General features: G+C 36.6%; 2 protein-coding genes across 6 annotated transcripts; both read right to left on the bottom strand.

Moving 5' to 3' along the window:
- Positions 1-1,109: 1,109 nt before the first annotated feature.
- Positions 1,110-11,601, bottom strand: LOC105043746 (probable enoyl-CoA hydratase 2, mitochondrial). 3 transcript variants are annotated; one of them, XM_010921428.3, is made up of 9 exons: positions 11,450-11,601; positions 10,808-11,122; positions 10,528-10,697; positions 3,893-3,967; positions 3,130-3,220; positions 2,959-3,010; positions 1,914-2,017; positions 1,744-1,835; positions 1,110-1,508 (listed from the first exon to the last, which is right to left on the bottom strand). In XM_010921428.3, the coding sequence occupies exons 2-9, from the start codon at positions 11,052-11,054 to the stop codon at positions 1,332-1,334; spliced, it is 1,008 nt and encodes a 335-aa protein (XP_010919730.1). In that variant the 5' UTR covers positions 11,055-11,122; positions 11,450-11,601; the 3' UTR covers positions 1,110-1,331. The 3 variants fall into 3 exon arrangements, with proteins under 3 accessions (XP_010919730.1, XP_073111752.1, XP_010919731.1); XM_073255651.1 differs by lacking the exon at positions 11,450-11,601 and having other exon boundaries at positions 10,808-11,363; XM_010921429.4 differs by lacking the exon at positions 11,450-11,601 and having other exon boundaries at positions 1,744-1,820; positions 10,808-11,361.
- A 1,798-nt stretch (positions 11,602-13,399) lies between these two features.
- LOC105043879 (uncharacterized) lies at positions 13,400-23,538 on the bottom strand. 3 transcript variants are annotated; one of them, XM_073255648.1, is made up of 8 exons: positions 23,467-23,538; positions 18,541-18,612; positions 18,274-18,391; positions 18,100-18,160; positions 15,559-18,009; positions 15,427-15,466; positions 15,157-15,323; positions 13,400-14,930 (listed from the first exon to the last, which is right to left on the bottom strand). In XM_073255648.1, the coding sequence occupies exons 5-8, from the start codon at positions 15,622-15,624 to the stop codon at positions 13,899-13,901; spliced, it is 1,305 nt and encodes a 434-aa protein (XP_073111749.1). In that variant the 5' UTR covers positions 15,625-18,009; positions 18,100-18,160; positions 18,274-18,391; positions 18,541-18,612; positions 23,467-23,538; the 3' UTR covers positions 13,400-13,898. The 3 variants fall into 3 exon arrangements, with proteins under 3 accessions (XP_073111749.1, XP_073111751.1, XP_073111750.1); XM_073255650.1 differs by having other exon boundaries at positions 15,163-15,323; XM_073255649.1 differs by having other exon boundaries at positions 18,274-18,355.
- Between the last annotated feature and the right edge of the window lie 1,144 nt (positions 23,539-24,682).

The raw sequence follows: 24,682 nt of genomic DNA, 5'->3' as shown, positions 1-24,682 counted from the left end.
GCCCGACCTAATATCCCAGGGTCTCCAGTATGGCATCCATCAATTGCAAAGCTACGCTTCTGACTTCAACCGTGAACTTTCCCATTCTTTCCCTGTTTAAAGAAACAAACGCTATATTAGGTCGTGTGAAAAAGATGCCTGTAGGTGTCTAAACTGCAGTGTGTGGAAGATGGCAATTAGTTGAAGAACCCGGAGATGATTCTTGTACCTGTAGTCTTGTGGGTTAGCCGGTTTGTGGCCAGAATTGGATCTAATCTCTGAACGGATGAGCGAAATGTTTCGGAAGAACTATTCATATCGTTTTATAGGGGATTTTTGGCGAGTGTTCCTAGTTTCCCCCATCTAGTGAACCTGCCGCCGGTCGGTGGGTTTTAGGCTCGAGAGGGGCGGGACGGTGGGTGGTAGGTGGGGCTTTTGAAACAGCTCTGACGGCCGTATGCAGGATTTAAATCTTTTGGCAGGCCGCCCCCTGGCTTCTCAAAAATCGCCAGCGTCCCGCTTTCGTATGCACAATCCCGCCTACTTAAAAAACTCGGCTCAGAAGCCCGTTTACTTTTGGATGGAAGAAGGTTTTCTTCTTCAATCTTTTATGGTTTGCCTGCGGTACAGCTAGACTTTCTGATAGGACTTCAGATATGCGGCGCCAACGTAGTTTAGGCGGAATGTAGTGGAGCATCAAATTCATTTGGTGTCCACCTTTTCTGTGGTTTAGATTAGTTGTGGGCAGGTTTAAAGTGCACGCAGGCGCTTTCAATGTGCATCCGTTCGTATGTAGAACACCATTCCATCTACCGGGGGTGACCCGCATATACCACCACACAAGACCAAATTTATAGAAAGAAACCAAATCCTCCATCTCATTTTCTCAAGTCTACAATGCTGCGGGCATACCGTCTTGCACACAAATAATGTAATTCTACTTTTACTAGGTCACATAGGTATTTGATCCACCGATTACAATTTTATAACAATAATAAGAAGACAACTAGATTTTAGAATAGCCAAGGGACTAATTTGCTCCCAAAACAAAATAGGGATATCAGCTAGATTGCATAAGAAAGTATCAAGCAGAGATATGCATGCCAATCAACATGGCACCATCATAATAATTGGCACAAAACTGAAATAGCAATTCTTATTACCATTGTTTTAAATTTATCAACTTAAACAAAGCTCTCTGATACATCTGCTAGTAAACAACATTTGCCTCCAAATTCCTTTGCAGGTACAATCTTGGTCCAATTGAGGAAGCCAATGAATAATTTTCTGTAAAAGTTTCAACAACAGAAGGCTTCATTATTGTGCAATTGCCTTTGCAGGTTATTGCAGGTCTATTTGCCCGCATATCTTGGCTTTCGCTTTTCTGCAAAGGCAGCTAACCCTTCAAGACGGTCCTCTGTATCCAGGAGTTGCCCATAACATCTCTCTTCTACATCCAATGCTGACGGCATGCCAACTTCCATTCCTTGGTTAATAGCTTGTTTAGCCATCCTTAGAGCCAAGGGACCCTGAGGACATAAACGAAAACCATAACCAGAAATAGAGCATCAAATACATGCAATCCATCAGTATTCAACTAAGACCTTGAACGCAAGAAAAGTACACCTCCTTTTCTCAACTATTTGTCATGGCAAATGCAAATTACTTTGGCAGAGTTCCATAATGATTATCATGAGAATCTTTTCCATGAACACTCGTCTTAGCAAATTCCTGAAAGTGGAAAAAAGCAAGCATATCCCCTACCTTTTGATTTATATCTCTCGCAACTTGAAGGGCTTTTATGTATGCCTTTCCAGCAGGAACACAGTAATTGACAAGTCCTGCCATGAAATACACTATAGGTTGGTGAACCTCAAGTAACACACACGGGTGCAAGCTATTTTAGTATTATAGAAGAAGAAATAATAAGTTACCCAAAGAGAAAGCTTCTTTTCCATCAATCTTCCGACCAGTGAATATGAGCTCCTTTGCCACAGATCTTCCAACTACTCGAGGAAGACGTTGGGTCCCTCCAGCTCTGTAAATAATGACATTTCTGGGAAGTGAGATTGCTCTACATGGGGATGGCATGTAATATGATATGCCGCTAGACCTACGTTTTAAGGCTTCTACAATCAGGTGTAGAGAGGCAAGAACCAAAATAAGCAAAACTTGTTCAATTGCATTAGCAAAACTCGTCCAGTTTCATTTTCTCCAACAACATCCATTAATCAAGATGTTACCTATAATAGTTCCTCCAGAAACTTAAACATTCCTCGAAAAGATGTTACCTAAAATATTCAATCTCTTTCCTCCAAGATAAAAGTCAGGTGCAGCATATACAAAAAGAATAGAAAGAATAGAGTCTGTACAATCTTCATCCCCTCTATGACATCAGCAAAACCTCATTATCCAACTATGCCAGCTCAAATAGTATTTTCAGCTAAAACCACTTTATGTATATTATTCAGTAATGCTGGATGTTAACAAGGGAATCAAGATAAGCCTCCAAAAAGTTTTGTTTAAAGGAAGTAAATGATGCATCTAATAATTTATTAAAAGAAGAACTTAGCAATCAGTATAGTCATCATTATCTAATAAGATTTCTTATTGCATATGCTAATAATCAACTTAAAAAATAACGGTATTGTATTATCTCAGGACTCAGATGTATCTATTATATATCAATATCTTGCCAGAAATGCATGGTAAAATATGAATCGAATAAGAATTTCTTCTCAGTAGGAACCAAATTCACAGTTCTAGCTTTCTCGATCAATTATCTAGCATTCATCCTGGACTTAAGTTGATGATTTTTTTTTGGGGTTGAAAAATGGAAATGTCGCCAGTGCTGTAGCTCTATTACCTTTGTTGCTTGGAATTGTAATCTGAAAAATATCACTCTCACCTACAAGACATATCGACAGTTGTAGGACAAATGTTTGACATGCTAACATAAGATCTGGCATAAGCACATACCCAGGAATTATTGCAAGTCCAGTCTCCGGCATGCCAAACATTGCATCCTCACCTACATGTCATAGGTCGGGACAACTTCCAAAGTCAGTAACCATCCCTACATTACTTAATATATATAACATCTGAGAAATGTATGACAGTTTAATTGGATTTGTTTTCCTAAAGCAATACCGCATATGCGAAGATCACATGAAAGAACCAATTCTAGCCCACCACCCAATGCTGCTCCTTCAATAACAGCAATTGCAGGAATAGAGAGTGCCTACTTAAAAAAATCAAATACAGTTCATCAGATGTCAAGTTGGGCCTATGAAACACACAGAAGATAGTGGATGGAGCAAAAAGATCATCAGTTTCACATAAAAAATAAAGAAAAGCAACAGAGAGGTAATAATCAATGTGCATATAGTAGTTCATGTTCTGTAAGACAGAAGTTGATCTTCCAAAAAAAAGGAAAAGAAGATAAAAAGTTATAAATAGTACATAAAACATTAGATAACGAATGGCTGAAATCATCTAGTTAAAGAAAATTATATGCAACTAATTTTGTGTTTTATGAGAAAATCTCATCATTCTCATTCTGGTCTGGATTACATCCTCATCAACGTCTGTATTGCAATAAAAAGGATGAAATTTTGGGGGCACAGATTTTGATGGAGAACCCAAGTCTGGTTTATTTGCGCACCACTTTCAATAGCCAACCAAGAACTGTGGAACGATTACTAGTTTTATGATAGCTCTACCATTAGGAGTCTATCATTTTTAAAAGAATATGTTAGATCATTAACAGTATAACTTATTAACAGTTATATACCATCTTAAACCAATTGAAAAGTTAAAAATTAACTAGCATAAATCGTCAGCAGTCAGATTCTCTAAAGAAAGATTGCAAGAGGTTTAAAGATGCATATAAAGTACGTGCATAGGCACAAACCTCCAAGTATGAGAATGTTGTCCGTAAAGAGTTCACAAATAACTGGACTTCAGAAGAACTCATCTTCTTTCGTTCCTGCCAGAGGAGCATTATCATGATTGAATTAAGCAGATTGTAATAGCACATTCATATATGACATTTGCAAATGAGAACAAAATGGCATGAAGCAAGGCAACAAGAGAAAAGGAAACACAAAAAAGAAGTGTATCTCGAACTTGAAAAATAATAAGCTTGCTCTCTGCAGAAAAGTTTGAAATGTTAAGAGAATACAAATTCAACCGAAGTAGTGAACAATTTGTCTTGGTCAGAAAAAATGGCTCTAAACCAATGCATAAGAATCAGTAGAATGGAGCATGCATACAAAATGGATTCAAGGGTACTTATAAATAACACGACATATGAAAGCTTCTCTATCCACGGAAAGGGGGAAGTACAATAAATTTTTATAAAGGCAGAGGCATTATAACATAATTATGACAAGCTCTTAATGTAACCATAGAGAACATGCATAATTTCAACCATCTGGGGTTCCCTTGCTTTCAACTCTTACAATAATTATAATATACTACGCACTTACACCAATGGATGCAATTGAGTTACCTAAAATAGTAAAAAAAAAGAAAGAATATAAAACTTACACTCTAGAATATCACTAGCAAGAATTTTTTCTAGCATGTTACAAAGACCAATCATCATTAGATTGATTCAAGTTAAATCATTCTGTCCGAGTACAACAAGCACTTCCCTCATTCAAGCTCATTGCTAGTTATCTCTCAGTACTTCACTTGACCTCCATCTAGGCCATGAAAATGCAAAGACGCCTCAGAAGACAGTAGCAATTAGTAAACACTTGACACACACTTGAAAGTTTCAAACTACAAGCTTTACATGATGCGAACTTTGTCAATGGAGCTTGGATATGGAAACAGTTTTCAATGCCTAATATCTGCAATTAACAAGACCCACCAAGGCAGAAGAAATAAGCCACAAAACAAAGAGACTTCGCAAATTATTTAGATACCATTACTTTAGAAGGAAAAATTAATGCATAGAAAAATCAATTGCTGGGTTTTTCTCCTTGTTTGAAAATGATAGGAGTTGTTGATGGCAAACAAAGCTTGTAGATTGTACCCAGGCTTGTAGAGAAAAAGTGGGGATATGACAAACTTACATCCAATTCCTTAATAACAAGAAAAAAGTCTACTGTCTAAAAAATAACATATAAGCATGAATAAAAGAATAGGCTAGAAAACACAAGGCATATATGATAATTTTTGGAGAAAGAGATAAATGTCTAAAGCCAAAACAATATGGAGCCATGACAACATAGGGTAGAAAGCCAAGACAGATAGAAAACCAATCCCACTAAATTGTTCATCCAAATGTTGATGCAAGGACCGCTGAACCGGAACCAGTGGCCGTGCTGGCCGGCCGGCAGTATGGTTAGGTACGATTTCATACCATTTCGTGCCAGACCGAACCAACAAGGCAGAGAAGGGGAGAGGGAGAAGAAAGAGAGGAAGAGAGAGAGGGGAGAGGGGGAGAAGAGGAGAGGGCCTCCGGCGACCATCCAAGGCTACACTAAGGGGCTTGAGGACGGTCGAGGCTAGAGGAGAGCCTCCACCCTCGTCCCGTGCGAAACAAGGGTTCGCCCCTATTTTGGCTTTTTTTTTTGGTTTCATCACACGAAGTCCGCAAACCCATTGCCGACTTCGCCTATTATATTTTTTTTAAATAATTTCGATTGGCGATCGAGGCCGGAGAGGGCCTTCGCCCTCATCTCGTGGGAAACATGGGTTCGCCCCTGTTTCGGCTTTTTTCTTTGGGTTTCATCGCACGAAGCTTGCAAATCCATTGCTGACTTCGCCTATTTTATTTTAAATAATTTCGATTGAAGTCGGCAACTTCAACTTGCCAACTTCAACCAAAATTATTTTAAAAAAATAAAATAGATGAAATCAGCAATGGGTTTGTCGACTTTGCGCAATGAAACCCAAAGAAAAAAGCTGAAACAAGGACGAACCCGTATTTCGCACGAGACGAGGGTGGAGGCCCTCCTCCAACCTCAACCGCCCTCAGGCCCCTCTGTGCGGCCTCCGGTGACCCTCTTCTCACTCTTCTCCTCTCCCCCATCCACTATCTCTCTCTTCCTCTCTTTCTTCTTCCTCTTTCCAAAACGGCCGCTGTGCTATTTTTCATGCCGGAACCGAACCAATTTTCTATCGGTACGATTCAGCACAGCCTGAACTGTCCAATTCGAGACGGTTCAAAAAATACTGTGTTGATGTCTCAACACCTTTTCTGCTTTATCATAATTCATAAGCCAACTCTTTACAAATGTTTCCAATTTCTTGCACACCTATAGCTTACCATATACCTAAAATAGGGATTGTACATTATTGCCCTGCTATAGAGTTCTCTCCAAACCCTTGACCCAATAACTCAAGAAGCCTCTTTGGACAATCCAATTAGTTCCTAAAGATCCATATTTATCAGAATCCAGGAACCCTTATCCTATGTTTGATTGGGGTCATAAGAGGATGGATGGATGAGGTTAGAAAGATGGATGACCTCCATCCATCATCGGATCGAAAATTGCAGGATGGATAAAAAAGAAGAGATTATCCATTCACCCTGACCCATCAATTTACATCCTCCCAATCTCTGGAGGATGCAAGAAAAGATGGATGGACCATTAATGGATGAATTTTTGCATTGACAAAATTACCCTCATTATTTTTTTTGACAAAACTATAATGTTTCTTCACTTTTTCATTCATATTATTTATATATACTATTAATCATATACTATTAAATTATTTTAATTTTAATACATAATTGCAATAATTATAATTAAATAATTAGAATTATCTTCTATTTCTCTATTTTTATTCACTATTTTTAATTAACTATTTGTATAATATTAATTAACTATTTAAATTAAATTATAAATTAATTAATTAATTATATAATTAATATATAATTTATTCATTAATAATTAATTTATAAAATCATATATTACGTTAAATTTAAATTAAAATTGAATATTTATATAATTATATATTATACAAATTATAAATTTATATATTATTTCTTTAGTATAAATAAGTATTAAAAATTGATAATAGTAATATTTTATCAAAGAATAGTCTAGTAAAAATGTTATACAAATATCATACATCCTCCCGTTCATTCCTTCTATATCAAACAGAGAAGAGAATCATTTCTATTCATCATTCCATAGTTTCATATTTCACCAAACATATGAAAGAATGGATGAAAGATCCATCCATCTTTTTTTTTATCCATCCTCCTCTACCCATCCTTCCTTTAATCAATCTTTTGTACCAAATAGAGAGTTCGAGCTATGTTGTTATTACCCCAACCCAATCGTCCAATGCCACTCTTCAACATTACCAAGCACCATTGAAGCTGCCAAAGTTTTTCAGAGAGTAAAATTCTCTACTTTCTACAATATCTCCCGTTAGAATCATGTAAACAGCTAAGGATGGCAATTTTAGCCGAACCATCAAGTATCTGACTCGATTAGAATCTGGGGTGGATATGGATTCTAGAAAAGATATCCAAAGCGGATTTGGATCGGATATGGATAATGGTATGCCCCACTCCAAATCCGATCCAATAATCTTAATCTAAATCCTCCTTTAAAAATTATAATTATTTTATAATATTTACATAATGAGTTCTTTATCCAATTCGATCCGACCTAATCCAACCCCTCTTATCTATCCAACTTGATTTGAAGCGGATACGAGACGTATATGGATATGAAATTTTTAATTGCTGGACGGGTATGAGTATTAGCCCATCCGACCCATACCTGATCTATTGCCGTCTCTATATACGCCATCCAACATAGCAAACTGCTAACACTAGATCTTGGATATGGAGAGAATATAAAATTTATGCATAGTTATCTTGGATTGACTAGAAATTTTAACCCTCCGTGTGGTATGAAGGATAGATCGAAGAAAGGATGGATGGAGAAAGGATGGAGAGAGAGCATGGATGATCTTCCATCCATCCTTTAATATGTTTGGTGGAACGTGGAAGAATAGATGAAATAAGTTTCTCCTTTATTTGGTATAGGAGGAATGAACGGAAAGATAGATGATATTTATATAATATTTTTATTACACTATCGTTTGATAAAAATATTACTATTATCAATGTATAACACTTATTTATACTTAAGAAGTAAACAATATATAAACTTATAATGATTATAATCTATAATTATATAAAAATTATAAAAATATTTGATTTTAATTTAACTTAATTTAATAAATGATTTTATAAATTAATTATACAAATAACTAAATAATTTATAATTTAATTTAAATAATTAGTTAATATTATACAAATAGTTAACTAAAAAAAGTAAATAAAAATAAAGAAATAGAAAATAATTCTAATTATTTAATTATAATTATCAAAATTATGTACTAAAATTAAAATAATTAGTAATAAAATTTAATAGTATATGATTAATAGAATATATAAAAACATATATAAATAATATGAATAAAAAAATAAAAAAATATTATAGTTTTATCAAAAAAATTAATGAGGGATAATTTTGTCACTGTAAAAATCTATTCATCAATGCTTCATCCATCTTTTCTTGCATCCTCCCAATTTGAGAGAATACAAATTGATGGATCAAGATGGATAGACGATCCCTCCTTTTTTATCCATCCTCGCAATTTTTTAAACCAAATGATGGATAGAGGCCATCCATTCTTCCAATCTCATCTATCCACCCTCTCATGACCCCAACCAAACATAAGATAACCAATAGGAATGTATTTTTTCTTTCATGGCAAACCTCCCCCTAATATTTCATCATTGAGTCTAAGGTTTTAAAAAGCAACTACAGTATGAAGACAGTTAGGAACTTGGTAAAAGGAATCACAATAATGGATACAAATAAGTGAAAAAATATAAATATATGACATTTGCTAAGCATGTATTTTCACATTTATTTTTAGTATAGCATGGCATGTTGACCTCATACGATAACAACACTTCCCTATGTACTAAGCTCAATTTCAAGTTTGCTAATGCAATGAACAAATCTACCAATTACCAAATTAAGACGAGAGAGAAGGGGAAGAATATGTGGTCACCAGAATGCTTAAAGTGCATATGTTGGCTGTGCATGTCAGCATTGGTGCCTAACAGCTTGCTCCGTGATCCAGCCACATACAAGAACCATACTGGCCCAATATGGTGCAGTTGTTAGACTGCATCAGCTTATGCAGGTGCATATGTGGCCATATGGACAGAATTTTAAATCAGTAATTAAGTCTCAAACATGATTCCTGCATCTAGTCTAGTCACATAAAAGAGCAACTTGACTTCTTCTCCAACTCAACATTTCAACCTGTGACATGCAATTTAGTCAATTATTTCCACTGTTCTTATACCCACTGAAGTCCTAGATACAAGCTTAACATAGAATACATCCTAAAGATTTTGTCTAGAAAGGGTTTCTTAACATTCTTGTAGCATAGTGAATGGTCAGATTTTAAGCTTAGACACTCAAATTCCCAATCGCATCTCATTGAATGAGATAGATAGAGAGAGAGAGAGAGAGAGAGAGGGGTCCTTTGAGAGTTTTCTTGTTTGCAGCACCTAAAAATACTGAAGAAACCGAAAACAAGCCCTTTGGAAGTGGTACTTGTCTATTCCTGCTTGACCACCAATTCTCCTCCACGGCCTACCAATTCTCCTCCATGGCCTACTTATCTAAATCAGAATACATGTTCATCTCAATTATAGTATATGCCGTCAAATTCCTTTCTTCATGACCGTGCATATTTTCAACATCTTAACCTGAACTAAGGGCACCAATGCATTGCGCCATTTCTGGCCTAGAGTAGCCAACACCCAAAAAACTCATACTATAGTTACTTTCCCCTTGTCTTCTATTAGTGCCCCTATAGAGATCATGCACATATAATTTTTCCTAGCTTTATTCTGCCTACACATATCATCCCAATTTATGCACATCTTGGGCCCATTTACACCATACCGTACCTAAGTTTTATCAAGAATGCAACCTAAGCTCCATAACTATCTCATAGATTTATCTTTGTTTTTGCCTAATAGCATTCCATGTCCCACAATGTTGCATAGCTTCAATCTTATGAGAGACATCCTCATCAGTCAAAATTTCATATGGTAGAAACATCAGCACTGAAACAAAATTTGTTTGAGTTTCTTGTGCATTGCAAAATCTAAACGCAAGCTTGACTCCAAGCATATTTCAAAACATAGTTGACACAATGTACCGTTAGCAAAGCAAGTACACATGTTTAAACCAACCTTTTCAACAGCCAATTTATTCAGACTCTCGCCACAATCCTTTTCAAGAATATTTCTTTCTTCATACAACTGAACCTAAATCTTCTAATAACCAATAGGTCATGAGTTTCAGCAACTGATTTAGGTTTAGCAATTCTTGCAGGCTCCAAATAACAAATTTCATAATGACTGCTTTCCTAAAAAAAGATTTCTCTAACTAACACCTTTCCCGTGACAATCAATCAAACTTGGATCTTTATCATCTGCCAAGCCAAAATGAACATCCAAACACGCCTGGTAGCTACCTTGAGATCGGCCCCAGCACAGAAAACCGTAGGAACCGAACTGCAGACCATGACCACATTTGCTGCTGCATCCTCCTTGATCACCTCGAGCGCGTTCTGCAATCCTTTCAGCATCTCCTTCCCTATCGCGTTTTTGGCCTCACCACGATCCAACCTTAGCTCAACAATCCCTGATCCATATTGCACCAAATCATGCTAAAATAGGCAACCTGGAGAAGAAACAAGAATCCAAGAACAAGCGATCTTCGAAGTGGGATTCTCATCAACAGGAGAAGGGTACCGGAATCGGAGTCGGAAAGCCTCTCCACCTTCACCGGCTCCGGGACGGTCTGGAGGATCAGGCTCCGTCTGAACAGCGTGCGATGGTAGTGCGGCAGCGCCGCCACCGCGGCGCCGGCAGCGGGACCCGCCTCACGGAGGGATCTTCTGGCGAGCGCGAGATGGAGAAAGCGAGGAGAAGAGGAGGTGGCGCTTCCGAGGGAGGGGCCGCGGAAGCGGTGCAAGATGAGGGTCCGGAAGTGATACATCGCCGCTCGCTCTCGCTGTAGGTTGCTGGAGACGCCAAAATCTTCTAATAGGAGTTCAGAGCCTCCTTCTGATCACAGTAAAAAAGAATGGGCATGAATTAAAAATTTTGTAGCCAAAGAAGAATCCTTTCGATGGAAAATCCCCAAACCCTACAAAATATCACGCTTCTATCAAGATCAAGCCCTCAAACCCTCAAGGGACCAACTCACACCGCCACAACTCGCGCAAAACCCACATGCCCGAGATAAAACCCCAACCGGAACCTAAAGAAACCCCTCCGATCTCTCTCAGGTGTCCTCCTTCCCACCGAACCCCGAAAAAGAAAATGTAATGAAATGAAAAGATATAAAGGAAAAGGAAAAAAAATATCAATCTATGTGGAGAAAGGTGTTACCTTTCGATTTTTTCCGTCTTTCCTTTTTTTAATCGTTGATTTTCCTCTGGCTTTTCCGTTCGAGTTTCAATCGAATCAGAAGCTGGGAGCGGTCGAGGATATTTACATACAGGAATCCAAACGGGATAAATATATTATTAATTTATTTAAAAATAGATATAATTTTATTGACTAAGTTATAAAATTTTGGAGCCCAAATCCTCTCATATACTCTCATATATAATCCGGGGGGACCTAAGTTCCAAATCCGGACAGATGTTAATTCTAAACTCTAAATCCATCTCCTACTGTATAATGTATTGGTTAACGGATTCTATTTGGATTGGGATGGATTGGATATTCAAAAAAATGATCCCATCACCGTGCTAAAATCTATTATAATATTAGATGTTGGATTGGCCAATCGTACTTTCAAACCCATATATTATATTTTTATATAATTTTTTAATTTTTTTAAAAAAATTATATATATATATATATATATATATAGCTTAAAAAAATAAAATCTAAAAAAATAAATTTAAAATTATGAGTTATATTTGTTGATTGACTTTAAGATTAAATATTTAATAATAAATAATATGTTTATGAGCTTGTGTTTGCTCAAGACATAATGGGCTATAATGGGCTGAATCAGTTTAATGTTATACTAGATGAGTTCAAAAAATTAGTGGCCAAGGTTGGATTAGAATATAGAATTTGTTTATTCTTTTGAATTAGATTTGGATATATTGTTGGTTCAACTAGGATTAATTTAGGATTGGGTTAGCAATATTTCAAATATAGGATGATATTTTATTATGTCCAATAAATCATATATACAAAAAATTTGAAATTATTTAATTATCTTTTGAAAGATAAAATTTATTTATAAAATAAATTTAAAATTAATTGATATTTTCTATAGTGGTGACATAAAATATGTTACAATTGTAAGACTATGAGAAAAATTTATGATGATACTTGTTGGTATAATCGATATGGTAAAAATAATCAGCCTCCCTTAACAATGGTACCATTGCAATATATTTTTTAATATTATATTTTATTTGCTAAAAATAAATATTATTTTTATTAATTTTTTTTAATAATCTATTATATCAAGATATAAATTAAATATTATTGTTGAAGATAAAATTGATATAAGAACCTTCATAATTTTTAGAAAATTAATTCAGTGGCTAATTGATGTCCCAATACTTAATTTTATAATGGACACAAAATATGACAGATGTAATCTACTAATTATTAGCGAAAATATCCTTAATGGTACTTATATATTTCGGATTCGTGAAAGTGGTCCAGATTTTAAGTTGAATGTAGTTAGGGTGGAAATTGTAGAAAAATGTAGTGGGCTTTCATTAGCAATTAAGGCTATTGGAGAGATAATGTTTTGTAAACCTACTACTCTATTGAATGGAGATGGATTATCAATAATTTTCATGATGAATTGGCCCAAAACAATAACTTTGATATGGCTTCATTACAATTCTGTTACCATGAAATTTCCTCTCGTCTGAAATTGTGTTTCCTCTGTTTCTCTATTTACCTTGAAGATTGTATCATTCTGAAGGATCAATTGATTCACTGATGGATTGCAGAAATATTTGTCACAGGCTCATGCAACATTAACCATGGAATTTCTGACTTGTTACTTCAGAATTGTTCTTTCCTTGTTGCTTCTAACCAATGCCAGCCAAGATAGGGGTTGAGAAGATGGAGGTGGCAGTGACAATGAGGGTTGTTGTATGGCCGTTTTGGAGAGGAAGATTGGGGGTAAGGGTTGGGAGAGATGGGGTTAGAGTTAGTATTTGAGGGTAAGTTTTCTTGATATGATGATGACAATAAATCCATATCACTATATTATCTTCACGTCAATTAACAAGTGAAATTGTTTTAGAAACCCTTATTTAAATATAACGAAAACTTTACACATACAATCTGACCAGCTTCTCAAAAATGTTGAGCCAACAATAAATTTATCTAGTGTGCAAAGATCACAAGATTCACAAACCAATTGGGTACTTACTTGGATTAAAATTAAAGGCTAGAATCACGTGATAACACAAATAAGACAATTCTTTTTTGGGACTCAAATGTGAGCTCTACAAACACTAGGCAAGAAGGGGACAATGGTTCTTGTGAGTGCCAGTGTGCCACCAAGCGTCATTGTCACGGTATTCTGCTGGGCTGATGCACAGCCCTGCAGAGGAGAAAAACACTGCTAGCCACGTAATAGAATTGTACTAAGTCGCTCGATGGACCCAACGTTCCAACCGTAGTTGCTTCAGCTGAGGCCCCATGTAGGGCTTGCTCCTGCGAGGACACCGCCATTTCCCAGGGAGCTCTGGTGCCATTGCTACAATTCCAGCTTGAAAATTAGTTTTATCTGCTAAAGGATTTCTTTTTCTGTCTTGAGCTTCTTTCCATCCCAAGTTCCCATTGTTCTCTAGAAATTTGCAGTCCCCTTCATCAGGTGTTCATTGGTTTCTCTCCTAATCATCCCATTGCTAAACGCAATGCCCCTGTATTTCATGGCTGAAATTGATTTTGGTGGCAAGTTGCAGCTAACATCAGGTGTAATTTCCTTGTTTTTTGTAGAAACAAAGCCGTTTGTGGGAGCATTTTCATTTAGCTCTTCTTTGGTACACCTCAAGAATGAACATTTCTCCTGAGAAATCTGGTCTTCCTTTATTTTACCAGCAGAGCTTGTGTTATCCTCTCTTCTCCAATCCTCCGCACCCAAATTTTCTTTGCACTTGCTCATTTCAGAAAGCACCTTCGGACTGCACTCCGGGTCTCCGACCGGGCTTTTAGACATTTTCGATGAGATAAGATCGTTGTTTTCTTCTTCAGAATATTTTGTGAGGAAACCAAATCCAAATAGCTGCTGTAAATTCTGTTTCCTCTTTAGTGGAAGGAAACCATTTTCTTGAAACAACTCATGGCATGGACTTAATTTGTGGTTTTCTCTATCTGAGCAGTACTTCTTTCCATGTGATGGCATTCCCCAAATTACCGTCTCCTCACCGGCAATCGGGTCTTCATACTTCACCCTAAAACTTAAGCTGCTTGGAAATGTTTCGCCGCTGCCGCTAGTGTTATCCTTGGTCTTGACAGAAATGAAACCTTCCTTCCCAACGTTACATCTTGGGAGCAACTCTTCTCCACAAGGAACTTCATATGCCACCTCCAAATCTGTGTCAATTTTTGGCGAAATAGGACCGATCTCTCTTGAATTTTGTTGATGTGAAACATGCTCTTCGCACTCGGTCTTTGCAGGTATCCACTTTGGAGATTGCTCAAGGCCTTCAACCAACTTCTCATCAACTCTCAAAAGGTTGAGATTGCTGTCAGCATTTTCAGTATCAGCATGTTTCCCAGAGGATTTTCTTAGAACTTCTGGCAATAGATTTGGGTTTTCTTTCGATGGAATGACTTCAGTTACAAGGATTAGAGGGGATTCAGCCAGATGTTTATCCTGGAATTCACAAAAAGGAATATCCACTGAACACGGGAACAAAATAAGACGCCAAAACAAGAGGGGAAAAAAGAGATGATGATAGCAAATTAATGCGTAAGAAAAGTAGATTTGGTGTTCTTCGAATTAAATTCTAAAAGATTAATCGAAATTTAATGTTTAAGAATAAAAGCAATCCTCATAAACATGAATTTATTATGTGAAAGAGTGAAAGAAGAGACGTTGCCTCAACTGTAGAGGGGACTTCCGCCTTCTTTCTAGAAGTTCCCAATGGACCCTGGATTTCTCCTCCTCCTGCAGGCAGTACGAAGCTATGAAGATCTTGGGCCGGGCCAGAACACTCTGGGGATTCATATTCGTAGCTGGAGAACCAGTTCCTGACATCAGGTGGCTCTGAGCAAAATAAACAATAGAAGGAAGTGAACCAGAAAAAGAAGGGAAAATAAAAAGGAAAAAAACTGAGGAAATCGGAAAATATTAATCCTCGAGTACTCACGAGAAGGGAAGGAGAGCGGATAAGAAGAACCTCCACAAACCTAGAAAGAGGGAAAGTATTAGTATTTGGGGGCATGAAAATTTGAGCTTCTCCCCCGTGTTACTATGAAACAGAGAAGGAGATGATTACTACCTCAGAATCGAGAGGGTTGAGTGGGGAGAGGCCGCGCTCTGCTGGATGTTCGGATGTTTCCGCCATGGCTGAGGAAATGCGACCTCGGGGGAAAATCCTTTCTATAAGATTGTTGGCGGGTTCCACTTTTCAAACTTTCCCGCCCGGCGTCTCGCGGGAGACTTCTCATTTTGGAGCCGTGCGCGGAAGATGGTTCTCAGAAGTCAGTAAGGCAGAAACCCCGGAAGGGATGAAGGCTGGTCATTTGGTTAAACCAGCTCGGGAATGGCTCCTCTCCTGTTAGGCTTGGTCAAACTTGAATTGATGCAGACGAGCCCGACTTGATCTTAAAAGCTGTCGTGGTGAGTTGTTTGAATACGGCTTTAAAGGCGTAAAAATCGATGACCAGGTTCTAATCGAGATATCAAGCTGTTCAAAATAGACTCGTGTTTGTTGCATTTTGAAATTGGACTTGACCGAGCTCGATTGTAATCTACGTTAAAACCACTTAGCATACACAAAATATGTTTTTTGCGGATGTTGAGTGGTTTATAACCAGTGGTCAAACCAGAGCCCTTGGCCCGGTGAGGCCATCTTGACATTGTATCGATAACCAGAAATGCTGGAAAGAGCTTGCCTTTCTTAAACTATTGGAGGATTCAAACTATTTGACTAGAGCTTCATTGACTAAAACAGAAAAGGGTTCACAATGTTGCTCTTTAGCCAAGAGATGAGTCTATCATGGAAGCTAAAATGTTAAGAAACATGTCTTGGTCTTGTTTGATGCAGCAGTACGCCCTTCATGTGTCCAATTTAATCACCATTACCAATAGTCTTTGTGAAGCTTTTTGTAAGGATACGTGATCTCTTGAGCAAGAAGTACGTTATCCAAACTACTTTGGTTGTCGACAAAAGGCTCCTTGCCCTTTGGCAACTTAAGAAGTACATGTTTCCACCCGTGCACCAGAACGACCATGGTTGTCTTGAAAGGCCTGCTGCAAAGGCTAAGAGACCCGCAATTCTTGACTCTATTGGAGTGAGTTTCCTATGAATAAGAGTGATCATCAAGGCCTTCCAACTATTGGGAATGACAGCCATAGCTAATGGGCCTTCCAACTATCGCCTCCTTTCCAAATATCAAAATGCTTTTAGAGGATGCGGCTAAAATCCTAAAAACCACGTTCCCTGAACCCTTAAATCCGAATTACCTACTTGTCATGTAATGATCTACACAGTAAATCCTATTCCCATCCTTTATGACTATACAATTAATGTCAGTGTTTATCACTAAATTTCACTAAAAATTCAGTTTACACTGTAGGATAGGAAAAATATGGATGTATAATATTCAACTTACATTTTTATTCATCCAAAATAAATATGGATATGCTTTACATCCAATTCATATCTGTATACTTTTAGGGCAAATATAAATACTAATTTCAGTATCCCTTAAATATTTATATTTGTATGTGTACCCATTAAGATACACATAAATAAATATGGGATATACCAGCATCTCATCCCTTTTCAACCGCACTTGCTAGACATTAACCGAGACCCAGACCAAAAGTTTCATGGGTCAAACTTACAACCCATACCCTAGTTGCCAAAAGTATTATTCGCACCCAAACACAATCGCTAAAATCTCTTCAAAGAATCCCATAGAATTGAAATGAAATAGAGTAAGAAATAATACGCACCACACAATGAAATTGTCCAATTATATATCTACCTAAAAGAACCCATAATTGCTAATACATGCAGGCAAAGATGCCTATTAAATTAAACGAAGGGTCCATCACGAAGAAATATGCTATCAACAAAGATGGTTCCAAATATATAGAATAGAAAAACCACAATTTGATGAACCTGGATAAGGATATATGGGAATGGCCCAGGAGCAAACCCATTAAACTGGAAAGCCTATTGTTGCCAATGCCAAATTCCACTCGAGACACCTCTGCCTTGTTCTTTGATAATAGTTTTTCACAAGATATGCCCTCATGGTTTGCTGAGGGTCTCTTGTTACCAAATGGTGCATCCTCCTCTGGAGCCACATCATTCTTTTGTACCTTCCACTGGAAGCACATTTGCCTGCCTTTACACTTGACTTCCTTCTTCAGCATGGTGCGGATTATGCTTTGATTTTAGTTGTTTACAAGATATACCCTTCTGGTTTTCTGAAAAGGGTCTCTTCTTACAAAATCCTGCACCCTCATCTGGAGTCATATCTTTCCTCCAACATTCTTGTGCATCTACCTCCACCGGAGGCGCATTTGCCTGCCCTTGCATTTGACTTTCTTCTTCAGCACCATGCTGTCTGTGCTTGGTAGATGTGTGACCATGCTCCATGGCTATGTCCTTGTAAATCTTTGTCCAGGTCGGGTGGCTCCACAGATACAGCACTGGTGGTTTGAGCTTTGACTGCTCCTCTCGATGGTCATTGACATCAACAGACCCAGACAAGGACTGGCAGACGGTAGCAAATTACTTATTAGCTGACTATGAAGGCCCTTCCAAGCAGCTTATCAAAATTGCAAGTAAACATTAAGATTTTACCTTCTCTGAGAGCATTTCACTGTCCTCTCAGAAATCATATGGTTCACTTTTTCTGTCAAGTCTGGTCACATAGGGAAAACACAGAAAAAGAAAAAACAGTCATGAAGTCATCTATCTTCCGTCTCTTGATGCCCCAGAGTAAACAGGGTGACATGAAGAAGCAAAAAGTCATACCTCGCGGCCTCTTCAGGAACAGTAAGAATGAGGAGCTTTGGCTTGAAAGTTAGAGCTTTGTCAATTAACTTGTTGGCAACATCTGCTTGAACCCAAAAGGAGGATTGAGAACCAGGATCTGTCACAGCAATTATTAGATTGGAAATTTTTTTTTTGGAAAAAAAAAAAAAACCTTCCAGCATGCATACATGTACATGGACCCAAAAAAAAAAAAAAAAAAGAAAGAAAGACAGAATAAAACAAAGAGAGATGCTTTTGAAATCATACCAATTTTGATCCTACAGACAATTCTCCTGGCTTTATTTGCAATCAGTCTCTCTTTTCAAAATTGAAAAAATTCTGTGTAAAACCAAATTTCAGATTCATGCCATAAAAAATTAAATTGGCATTAACATATAGCAAGTTCAAAATTTCGGAGGTTCTATACAGTTGAATCATAGAAATTTTATCATGTAGGAGTTCAAGATTCTAAGAACATAACACACAACCCTTAACTTATTGCATTCGACAAGCTCATTGTGCTATTGCATCAGTGCAATATTCAAGCAGATGATGTAAGCCAACACATTGTCAACTCACAGGCTTATATAGCAGCAAGTTGAAATTGGTTGTAACATATATAGAAACTGACCAGATTCAAGATCATTCATGGCCAACCAGAGCATGAGATGAAGTAGTTCACTATCTGGAATCAACCACATGGTATGCCTAACAAGTAATCCTAGAATTATCCAGTCCTATCCAAGTACCATGTGGAGGATGCATTGTCAGAATGTTACCATTGCAGGTATAAATCAAGCAAGAATTCTATTCCATTCTTTTGAAAAAGAGCAATACAGACACCACAAAAGATCACCATTAGAGAACCCCATTCACAAAGAATTTGGTAAATCCAGCCGATGGGAAACGTAATACGCACCAGCTATGGAAGACTCTCGCACTCAACTAGGAGTCTAATTCATCTCAATATAAGGATACAATTCTAAGAAGATCAAAGTATTACCATAGTAATTTCGCTATATTAACACAAATGATGATAATAAAAATGTTAACATATACGAAATCTTCAGAATACCAAACAACTTCACTTAGCATACACAAATTCAGTAGGGATTCTAATATATAAATTTGAATCAACAAGTTTCCAAATAAAAACAGAGAATTCAAAATATTTAAAACCACTTGGAGATCTTCATTTGAAACAGAAACCCAATCAACATTTTTTTCATTTCTCATTGCCATTAAAGCAATTCTGCATAATTTGTACTCTGGGTACCATTAAGGAACAAGTTTGGCACGTTGGACCGACTGACACATCAGATCTGGACGCTTGACACATTTTTCCTTTATGCTAAAATTTCAACCCAACATAAAACCAAATAATCGTTCCAAAGCTTTCCCTTCTCTTAGATCCTCATTTGAACAGAGCTATACTCGTAAACCTAACCTGACATCAGCCTGACCAAATCCAAACAGCTTGATATGGATTTGGGATGGATAAATCCCAAACCAATGCTAGATTGGGCTGGGTCACAACTGGGAGGTTTGGATTACAGTTAGTCATCAACCGACCCAATCCACCCGAGTTGCAGTCCTATCCATACCATCCAAAGCACAACAAAACTGATAACTTTGTCAGATAAAACTTCACATTGATCCCAAACAAAAAGAAACAACACTTTTTAACAACAAACAACTAATAAGAGCAATATAGAAGGAATATCCTTGGGTGTTGACTTGAAAGTGGTGAAGCAATAGATATTGAGGAATGGATATCCTAAAGCTGCAAGCTGTCTTTGATTGAAAATAAAAAAAAACAAGCCACCCTGGGCACAATCTGTTCATGAAACTATAACAGGAATACAGCTTATCCAACTCTGCAATTACCAATTTATCTTCTCCTAAAGATTTTAGGAGGAGAAATGTGAACAACGGTGGAAAATAATCTAATCCAAATTTAACTCACCCTAGGTAGCTTATCAAGCCATCCAGACTAAGTGCATGCAGCGAATTAATTGTTCCAAATTGCAAATTTAAAAAATAATAAGACTCCACAGCAATGTAGAATAAAACTGGTATTTGTAAGAAGCATCAATCCCATCTTGCACATCTTTTATCTGTACCTGTGCTGGTGCAATCCTCAGTAAGCAAGGACATCATAAGATATAATTAGACTCCAAAGAAGGAACTAAAGCTAGCCCGGCAACAGCCAATCCAAAGGCTATTGGATGATTGACTTCAAACAAAGACTCATTAGATGGCAAATAAATATTTCCAGCACCATGATAAATGGGAAGGATAGAAACAAAGTTCAAAGGATCTCTAATGGCTAAAAACCAGATCTTTTGCTTGATCTCTGAGGGCAAAATAGGCAACTTGCCACCACAAGACAACCCAACCTTGTGAAACAGACAAAAAACATGGACAGCACACTTCTTGGGTACACTTTGGGGCACATGTACCAGTGGTTTAAGAAACAAACCGAAAACATTCCAATTAATAAACAGAGTGCCCAACTAGCAAGGAAGTCTAGGACAGAAATTTCTAAACTGAACATGTTGGTTAACCAAGATGGTAGCAAGACAACTGGCAAGCTTAGGTACGCCTCTGAAGAACTTATCAATGAAATCTTGTCACTTACTTCATCATGAGGATCACAACTGCCCAAATTAGCCAGGGAAAAATTCAGTTAAATCAGCATACACACTCTAGTAGATATAAATAAAAAAATCAACCAAATTCTTGCAGTCCAGTGGATAACAGAAGCATTTGGACAATAGCATTAAGTGCACAATTAACCATAGTAGTTCGGGGAAAAAAATGAAAAAACGTGGACAAGACCCCTAAGATCTTACAAAAGCCATAAAAAGATCCTTAGGAGGGATTTCAAAAAAGAAAAGTAGATGAAAATTAGAGATGTAAAATATTGGAATTAGCTGAACTTAATCTAACCATAGAAACCACCACTACAGCAACATGCAAAGCATAGGTAGCATCCTTTTTTACAACTATAAAGATGCTAGTGATGACAACAAAGGCCTGCCAGATTTGCATTTCCAATTGGCATCAATATAAATCAAGGCCACAGCAACATATTGGTCATTAGCAATTTTTAATTGATTGAACAGCTAGTTTAACAAGGAATACTCAACTCAACTAAACCTTAAACCCAAACTAGTTGGGGTTGATTTTTCCTTTAATCCACTTTGTTTAGAACTACACATTCTGAAAATGTAGCCATATCAAATCCTTTCTTATTACTTCATCCTATATGACTTCCGGTCTGCCTCTACCCCTCATTTTTTCAACAAGTTTTAAATTACTCCTTCATACTAGTGCATCTCTCGGCCTATTTTGTAAATGTTGAAATTATCTAAGTTATCCTTCTCTCAATTTTTCCTCAATTGGTGCCACCTCTAGGTCATCTACCTTTCTATGAATAACATTATTTCTTATTCTTTCTTGGTATTACCACACCCGTCTCAATATTTTTATTTTGGTCATGCTCATCTTGTGCACATGTTCTTCTCTAACCACCCAATATTTGGTACCATAAAGCATGACTAGTTGTATGGCATCCTCAATTTTTACTTCAACTTGGTAGGAATCCTATGATCACATAATATCCCAATTGCATTTCTCCATTTTATCGAACCTGCCTTAATATATGGATAATATCAAGGTTCGCCATGTTAGTGCATACAATCCAATACTAAGCATATTGTATCAAACTAGTATCGAACTAAGACCCCATAAGGAGGCGTATCGAGTCCAGTACACCGAACCAATTTCCATAGCAGGCATATTGACACTGTACCTGCATAGTACTATGGGATTTGGTACTGAAACAGTAAAATTGGATAATATCATCTTCTCCCCTTCTTTATGAATAATTAAGCCTAAAACCAAAAATAATCACTCTTAGAAATTTCACAATCTGCAATTTTCACTCTGCCTTCATATTTATTTCTAAGTTTACTAAACTTGCATTCCATGTATTCTATCTTTGGTCCACCAAACCTAAAATCCTTAGATTCTAATGCATTCCTCCATAATATTCCAATTTATGATTAACTCTAACCAAGATTCGCAATCTTGCCACCGGATCCTATACAAGTACCATCTTGGTATGGTGTCAATATGCCTGATACGAGATTGATTTGGCATATCAATATTCAGTGTGCTCCCTGTATCGCACACTGGTTTGGTACCAATACAATAGGTGTGCTTGGTATGCATTGGTACAGACCTATAAGGAGTACCATGACTCCAATATTAATTCAGTTCACCATTAAGACTATTAACTGCAAATAGCATGCACCAAGGAATATCTTAGTGAATATGTCTCATAAGCTCATCTATGACTAGTGTAAAATGGTCAGAACTTAGAGCAGATCCTTAGTGTAAATCTAATATGTTGGAAACTTACTAGCATTATCATCAATAATTCTTAGACTAACAACTTGCTCCATTATACATAACCTTAATTATATTATAATATAGCTAATGGAAACTTCTTTTATTTCTAACACCTATCATAAGATTTCTATAAGACTATCATATGCTTTCTTTAAATCAACACACACACACACACACACACACACACGAAGATCTTGTATTTTCTTTATATTTCTCCATTAACCTCCAAAGGAAAAAAACTGCTTCTATAGTCGACCTTCCTGGCATAAAACTAAATTGGTTCATTAATATCTTTATGTCAAACCTTAATCTGTGCTCAATAGTATGGCTCATGATTTTGAGACTATGATGGAACAATTTTGAATCATCTTTATTCTTATAAATTGGTACTATAGTGTTCTTCTTCCATTCATTAGGCATCTTCTTGATCTTTAAAATCTTATTAAAAAAATAGTAGTTTGACAACGAAAAAAGACAATAGATTTTGAGTGCAAAATGGTTATTTGGTATCATAGGTTGCATAAACACTACCTACATTTATATCCGAAACCACACAGAACACAGTTGTTAAGATTTTATTACATAATGCATTGGAAATGGAGGGATCGGGTCATAAGGATGAGGTAATGTGTTATCTTTAATTATAAGAAGAAATCCCAAATAGATAGCATGAAATTAGCACCAGGGTTGAGAATTGAATATTGACAAGATATTATTGACATATGATGGAGTTACCTTTGGCTGAATAAAATCACAACTTTGAAAATTGCATACCTTCCCAGATACATCAAGTTTTTCTTTCATCAGTTGACTGAAAGCATTAGCATCACAGCAGGTCAACTACCTAAGAAAAGACAAAAAAACATTAGAATAAATTGATTGAAAACAGTAAGCAACAAATTTAATAATTTACTGTATCATCTGAGTGCTAACTGAAAACTAATTGAAACTTTTTCGATAAAACATTTCATCAATCAATCTATTGCAAATTCAATGCAAAGAATAGTAGGCCCACCCCGAACTTGCAACTACTGTGGGGCTAAACACGAGCGTACTGGTCTTGAGATTAACATTTGTTAAAGGGTAAAAGTTGATAAATAATTTAGCATGCAAGTTCTGAATCCTTTGACAGATTGTGTATCTTTTTATGCTGATGAATGACAACTTTCAGCATATCATGTAGTCAAACTTAAGCCGCTACAATAAAGGATATCAATGATTAGACTATCCTATACATAAAAACTATTAAATGTAATAAAGAAGAAAGCAACTTGGAAAAGATGAGCACCCAAGCAAGATCTTTTTCATATGTAGCAGGAAATTAATGAATACGATCAAGAAGGAAAAAATTACCATGTCACCATCTTGCACATACCACTGAAGCTTTTTACAATCTACACAGTAAGAAAGATTATGTCAATGATAAATATTTGAGAAGAAATACATACAGACAGGCTCCTCCAAGTAATTAATATGTGATATGGTCTTAGAAAAAAAGTCCCACCAATTTGGTATATCTTTTTTCTAGTTTACTTCCTAAATTTAAAAAAAAGGTGTGATTTAAAAAAATAGCATGCCAAATTGGCAGAGTGTGAGAAACTGAGAATTTTTTCAAAGATAGGCTTCAAGCAGCCTATTGATGAGTTTTAATAACAAATGGAGAAGGCAAGCTATGCCAGGAAAGATTTATAGAGATGACGTAAAATCCAAAATAGAAATAGCTCTGTTTTTTTTTTTTTCCCCTTATGATGGACAATCACTTAAAGGGGCAAAACATTGAGCAAGGGTTTATACCAACCGCAAAAAGCTCATTTTAATTAAATATGTAAAATCATTAATATCAATATCAACAAGGTCTTAGTAAAATCTACAACATCAACCAAATTCAGAAGACATTATTCAACCATTTCTTTTAATCAAACAATTTATATTGACCCAAGTAATCACTTTTTTGCATCAAAAAGTCTTCACCTTTTCTGCATTTACAGAA

Source organism: Elaeis guineensis, chromosome 4 (genome assembly GCF_000442705.2).
Source record: "Elaeis guineensis isolate ETL-2024a chromosome 4, EG11, whole genome shotgun sequence".
Taxonomy (NCBI): Eukaryota; Viridiplantae; Streptophyta; class Magnoliopsida; order Arecales; family Arecaceae; genus Elaeis; species Elaeis guineensis.
Note: the sequence above shows the minus strand (reverse complement) of the source record. Positions and strands in the feature narration are given on the sequence as shown.